The sequence below is a fragment of the Etheostoma cragini genome, chromosome 22 (genome assembly GCF_013103735.1).
Source record: "Etheostoma cragini isolate CJK2018 chromosome 22, CSU_Ecrag_1.0, whole genome shotgun sequence".
Lineage (NCBI taxonomy): Eukaryota > Metazoa > Chordata > Actinopteri > Perciformes > Percidae > Etheostoma > Etheostoma cragini.
Window position 1 is genome coordinate 14,321,246 of NC_048428.1, and position 6,912 is coordinate 14,328,157.

Sequence of the window (6,912 nt, forward strand, 5' to 3'; positions counted from 1 at the left end):
CCCCCACACACACACACACACTTGTCACTGCGTGTGCTATTTGTTGCATGTGTGTCAGTCTGATTAGTGAGCAATGTTTTGGGGGGTGTCATCCTTAAGGGTATTTTCCTCATTTATCTGTTGGCTGAAAGTGTTGCCTAACTTTGTTTTCCTCACGCATAAAATGCCCATTAGGAGATATTGTGTGTAGTCTCAAGTGACCTTACCTTTTGCTGATTTCATCACGTATAACTTCTTAAGTGAACATTGAATGCCTATTTATGTACAGTATAAAATATGTGATGTTCATTCAGAAACATAACGCCCAGGTGTGATGTAATCATGACCTGAATCTCATGTATGAGCACCTCAAGTTAACGGCGTCACATATTGTTGGTTGTGAAGAAACTGTCAAAGTTTCCCAGGAAATAGTTTTTTTTTTATGTCTGTATGCATTTCATATAAGACTAGTTTAAGACATTCACTTTTGCAGTTTAGCCACTTAAATATGTATAAAAAAATCCTCAATACTTAAGTGTTTAACTTGATTTTACACCAATGGAGGCCGCATGAGCAGAGCCTTGTAGCTGTACAGAAATGGTTTTAAATCTGCTTAAAAACACAGTGAATTCAGTTGTGACAGATATTATCAAGAGATCTCTTATCAAACTATTTTTCATAATCCATAACTACAGTGCAGCCGGACAACTCTTTGTTTCTCCACTGCTGAAGCAAGCCTGAGATAATCTTGAATCTCCAGTTTGATTTCTTGATAATATTCCGAACAAATGTCCCGTGTTTCAACGTTGGTGCTTTTGTGCTGCTTCTCGGTGTTCTTTGTCTCACAAAGCTTTTTTTCTGTATATGAGAGAGAGAGAGAGAGAGTGAAGAAAATGGATCCATGCTGTGGAATGATAAAAGGCAGTGCTGTGAAATTTAATGTCATGCTCTTAATACTGTTTTTATGGAGGGGAGATCGTCTTCAGGTGTAATAATTTAGAAGAGTTTATTAGAGTGTTTAAAAGACGTAATAAACAGCATAAAATGATGTGATAATGATGTCTTGTTTTTAACCGCCACAATGTTTGATTGAATGAATTGTTAAATGTTGCTATTTCTACTTTTATTTTGTCTTAAAACAGAATTACTGGATTACAAAACACAGCATTTGACAAAATGTTTTCTAGACTAGGCCTAGTGTTTGTCTACAAGTCCAAACCATTTGCCAACTAGGTTGATTCATTTCTTCTCTGTGCTTGAGTTTAGCTATAATGTGATTTATAATGCAGCTTATATTGGGACATTATCGTTATCTGATAGACAGCAGATGATTCATGCATGATGATAGCAGTGTTAGTTTTGTATGATACATGTACGCCACTTAGTGGCCATTTGTTTCATTACACTTGTTGACACCATGCAGGCCAATCAGAACAGAGGCCTTCAACACAACATCATCCCATTTTGGTCACTTTATTTAAAATCACTCTTGAAATATGATACTGTGATTGTAATGTTTTCAAACTAAAATGCTCTTTTCATTCGCATCGTTCTCTGTTTAAATCCTTTACGAAGGTGGGGGACTTTTTTTGTTCAAACACGCCCATTAATTACATAAATCACCCTCTCTGTCAAAGTAGCACGCAGGAACTCATGGAGCATGTGAAACAAAGTGCGCTTGTGTGGACGTTACGTAACTTTGGGGTGAGTCGTGCCAAATCTTACCACAGCCTTACAGTAGCTAACCTCGGTTTGTTCCGGCGTCCACAACAGAACAGCGGGAGCCTTCTCTGGAGCTCGACCAGCTTTGGCCCTCATGCCAGTGTGGCCCCAGAAGATTCCCATGAGGCAAAACATCACGAGTATCATGGGAAAAGCTTTAAGGAGACTAGGGCTGGGTACAAAATGTAATACTCACCAACCGACCGAAAATTAAAAAATGCATCGTCATTCAAAGTCCAATTTCAATAATTTAGGAGTAAATCTGATCAGCATCAGTGAGCCATGAGAACGCAGCACGCTTCTACCAAGATCAAATCATGTTTGGGATTGGCTGTCTAACGTTACGCGTCGTAGAGGCAGGCAGGAAAACTCTACGTCATGCACAGAGACGAGGCTCACGAAGTAGGAGCTGAAAAATAAAGATTTGTGCCATAATTTGAATTTTCTTTTTTTTTTTTTCAAAAAATTTGTTTTGGTACTTGGTAAAAATGTTGTTAAGGAACTGGTATCAAAGTTGCAGTATCGGTATCGGAAATATTTTAATGATACCCAGCCCTTAGGGAGGACAAACACATAATACCACAACAAGCAATAACCATGCAGTATTTATATCTACGAGTATGTCATAGCATCAGTGATATCCAACACAGTTGTTGCAGCTTATAATACGAGCCATCTGTAGGGAAAACGTTATGGTACTTTTAAGACATGCAATAAGAAAAGTGCAATAATTAACTTAGTTTTTTTTTTTTTAACATTACGTTTTAAGGCTTGATCAGTGAATGATTTAAAGTGCTGAGGAAAGATATACGTAGCAGAGAGCCCTCTTCAGAGTAAGTCTGTAGGTTTGTGTAGCGCTACATAGTTGAATAATATTCTGCTATAAAAAACTGAGGGCGCCCGGAAGGGAACAGCCCCTCTTTTTAGAAGTAGAAGAAGTCGGATACGGCAGCAGGCAGATGGGTCATCAGCTGAAGTCTGATCCACCAGTGTGGCTCCATGGGGTTGTATCGTGTGTAGGGACGCTTGGATATGATGGCATCAGTGATGTCATCCAGAACAGGGGACACATCCCTCTGTCCGCTGTTGCAGTAAGAGCGCATCAGAGCCATGTGTTGCTCAAAGTGGGCTTTCCCATAATCCTCCTTCACATGCGCGGGAGCCTCATTCCACAGCTTATTGGCCGTGGTGGCCACAATGTCTCGGGTCAGAATGCCGGTGGCCACGATGAAGTTCCCCGGCTCGATTATGGATACTTTAACTCCCCAGGTCTTCATCTCATAGCGAAGGCAATCAGAAAACGCTTCCACGCCATATTTCGATACACAGTAAGGGGATCGCAGGGAATTTCCCATCCTCGCATACATGCTGGCCAGGTTCACAACACGGCCTGCAGAGATAAAGTTAACAGAGATGTCATCAGGCTTTTATACTCTATCTGGGAACATTTCTTTTTGAAACAAATGATGAATTAAAGGAATAGTATGATGCAATGACAACTGACTGCAGCACCACTAGTAATAAAGAAGTAATAGGAAATGAAGGTCCTTTGGTGCAGCTTCAAACTCAAAGCCTGTTGAGCTTCCAGATTGAAGGTGTCTTAAGACATTAAGACATTCTTAACAAGACCACGGTCTGGAGCTGTGTTCTACATCATTACATCATGATGAGTCACTCAGTATCAACTTCTTAAAAGCAGTGCACCACACTGCTGTTCTGTTGACAGCTGCTATACCTTGTCAAAGACAACTGCCCTGACATTTGCATTATCTAAAACGTAAATAATTTAAGTTTTCTATTTCTTTTAAAACGGTAACCATTTACTTGAAGGTATCTACATAAGAGTGATATGACACAGTCATGACCCATGCACCCTGACCCTAAGCCTAACCATAACTTGTCATAACAAAACCAAATGATGCGTAAGAAATGTTATGGCTTTAACGTTTGACTTGTTTATAATGTTTATGACACGTTTATGACAGTGTCATGTCACTCTTATGTTGATACATTCAAGTACAAGTACATTATCTATCATCTTTTTATTGCACCTAAGCAGTGGAACAAAGGACTATTCACAGTCCACACCACTGCTTTTTTATTTTCTTTTAAATGTCAACCAAAACACTTTTTTCAAGTAGCTTTAAGATAGATATTAATTAACCCATAACAGGATTATTTTGTTATAATTATTTTTATTTTAACATTTCATGCTGATTTCCTTCTAGATTTGTATTACTGTCTATTGTGTTTTTCATTTTAGCACTTGGTAACTATGTTAAGAAAAGTGCTATACAAGTTATTAATATTAAAGATTTATTTTCACAGTATGGAGAAAGGCTTTAAATGTGTCTTTCAATTGTATGTGTTTGTTTGCCTTGTTAGCATTTATCACAGAAATCATTGGACACAAGTTACTGGCTGGCTGCAGTGTTATCTTTCGAAGATGAATTCTATACATTCACAAAGAAACATTTCTTTTTGGACAAGACTGATCGGTATGTTTATGTGTTACAAAGACGATGTGTCCGCCCCTGACCTTTGGCCCTGCGGATTAACGGCAGAACAGCTTTGGTGACCCTGATGGTGCCCCACAGGTTCACCTCTGACACCTGCTTGTAGGTTTCCATGGAGGTGAACTCTACTTCTCCAAACGTGGACACACCAGCGTTGTTCACCACAGCCCACAGACCTGGATCATGACCCGTGACAGATTGCCATAGAGGGAAAAAAGCCGTCTGTGAATGAATAGACACACTAATCTTTTCAATCTAATTTAGTAAGTACTTGTGAATTATTTACAGTACCACTTTCTGAGTCCTTCAGGTTGTCTTTGATATATTCCGCAGCCTGGTCCACCTGCTCCTCACTGCAGACATCAAGCTGGACTACCTTCATGCGATCTGAATGAAATTCTTCTAGTTCCTTTGCGCCCTCTCCACCTTTATCCTGCAAGGATGATATGTCTCGTCAGTTTCACCAAATCATGACATGAAGACAAAATGCATCCGTTGAATCCAAAAGCTTTGGAAGATACATTCAAAACAATTGTTGTTACTAAATGCATTATTCAATCTCAGAGAATCCTCTTTTGTCTTGCACTTATACAGCGTAAATAAAGGTTGTAGAGTTGCATTGGTGCTCTTTTGAACAGTTTGACTAGACGATTAGTAACTGTATGCATTGCCCATACCATGAAAAGACATCCAGCAAAAACTGTGAAGCCAAGCTTGTGCAGATGTTTGGCAAGTGCATGACCAAATCCACTGTCACAACCTGTAACAAACACAGCTTTCCCCTTCACCTGCAGAGAGTGGAAAAAAACAGTGAGGCTTTAGTCATTTCCCTTCAAGACACATAATGTCATAGAGATTTAAAAAAAAAAAATTCATTCACAAAAAGTCATAGTATGTCGAAAAAAGTCACAAAAACTCATAGTTTGTTGGAGAAAGTCATACTATAGTACGTCGGAAAAAAAACAATACTATGAATTAACTATAAATCAACATATGATTTTTTAATGACTTTTTTTGATGTACTATACTATGACTTATTATAACTTTTTTTGATGTACTATAATATGACTTTTTATGACTTTTTTTGATGTACAATACTATGACTTTTATCGACATACTATACTATTACTTTTTATGACTTTTATCGACATACTATGCTATTACTTTTTATGACTTTTTTACAACTTTGTTCAACATACTATGACTTTTTTGACATACTATACTATGACTTTTTTTGATATACTATGACTTTTATTACTTTTTTTGATGTACTATACTACGACTTTTAATGACTTTTTTCGGTATACTATACTATGACTTTTTACGACTTTTTCGATGTACTATACTATAACTTTTTATGAATTTTTTCGATGTAATATACTATGACTTTTTATGATTTTTTTCCAACTTCTTTCAACATACTAAACTATGACTTTTAATGACTTTTTTGACATACTATACTATGACTTTTTTTGATATACCATGACTTTTTATGACTTTTTTCGATGTACTATACTATTACTTTTTATGACTTTTATTAATGTACTATATAAGACTTTTTATGACGTTTTTCGACATACAATACTATGACTTTTATTGACATACTATACTATGATTTTTTCATGACTTTTTTCGATGAACTATACTATGACTTTTTATGACTTTTTTTGATGTACTATACTATTATTTTTTATGAATTTTATCGACATACTGTAATATGATTTTTTAATGACTTTTTTAGACATACAATACGATGACTTTTATCGACATACTATACTATGATTTTTTGCGACTTTTATCGATGTACTATACTATGGCTTCTTTTGACTTTTTTAGACATACAATACTATGACTTTTATCAACATACTATACTATGATTTTTTTATGACTTTTTCCGATGTACTATACCATGATTTTTATGAATTTTATCGACATACTATAATATGATTTTTTAATGACTTTTTTAGACATACTATAATATGATTTTTTAATGACTTTTTTAGACATACAATACTATGACTTTTTTCAATGTACTTTTTATGACTTATTTTGATGTACTATACTATGACTTTTCATGACTTTTTTCGATGTACTATACTATGAGTTTTATGACTTTTTTTGATGTACTATACTATTACTTTTATGACTTTTATTGACATACTATACTATGATTTTTTAATGACTTTTTTCAATGACCTATACTATGACATTTTATGACTTTTTTCCAACTTTGTTCAACATACTATACTATGACTTTTTATGTTTTTTTTGACATACTATACTATGACCTTTTTATATACTATGACTTTTATTACTTTTTTTGATGTACTATACTATGACTTTTAATGACTTTTTTTGGTGTACTATACTATGACTTTTTATGAATTTTTTCAATGTACTATACAATGACTTTTGATGAATATTTTCGATGTACTATACTATGACTTTTTATGACTTTTTTCGATGTACTATAATAAAACTTTTTATGAATTTCTTCGATGTACTATACTATGACTTTTTTGATGTACTATACTATGACTTTTTATGACTTTTTTTATGTACTATACTATTATTTTATGAATTGTATTGACATACTGTAATATGATTTTTTAATGACTTTTTTAGACATACAATACAATGACTTTTATCGACATACTATACTATGATTTGTTGCGACTTTTATCGATGTACTATA

At 35.1% G+C, this 6,912-nt stretch overlaps 2 protein-coding genes across 4 annotated transcripts in view; one reads left to right on the forward strand and one right to left on the reverse strand.

Moving 5' to 3' along the window:
- Positions 1 to 2,444, forward strand: part of nck1b (NCK adaptor protein 1b) — a 33,185-nt gene extending 30,741 nt beyond the window's left edge. For all 3 annotated transcript variants that reach the window (XM_034861805.1, XM_034861807.1, XM_034861808.1), the window contains one exon: positions 1 to 2,444. This exon is cut by the window's left edge and continues 2,930 nt beyond it. The gene's annotated coding sequence lies outside the window, so the exon portion shown is untranslated.
- Positions 2,288 to 6,912, reverse strand: part of bdh1 (3-hydroxybutyrate dehydrogenase, type 1) — a 12,447-nt gene continuing 7,822 nt past the window's right edge. The window contains exons 2-5 of the mRNA XM_034861809.1: positions 4,895 to 5,005; positions 4,509 to 4,650; positions 4,241 to 4,393; positions 2,288 to 3,091 (exon numbers count right to left, since the gene is read on the reverse strand). Of these exons, the coding sequence (XP_034717700.1) occupies positions 2,625 to 3,091; positions 4,241 to 4,393; positions 4,509 to 4,650; positions 4,895 to 5,005 (873 nt within the window). The 3' untranslated portion in view covers positions 2,288 to 2,624. The remainder of the gene's footprint in view (positions 3,092 to 4,240; positions 4,394 to 4,508; positions 4,651 to 4,894; positions 5,006 to 6,912) is intronic.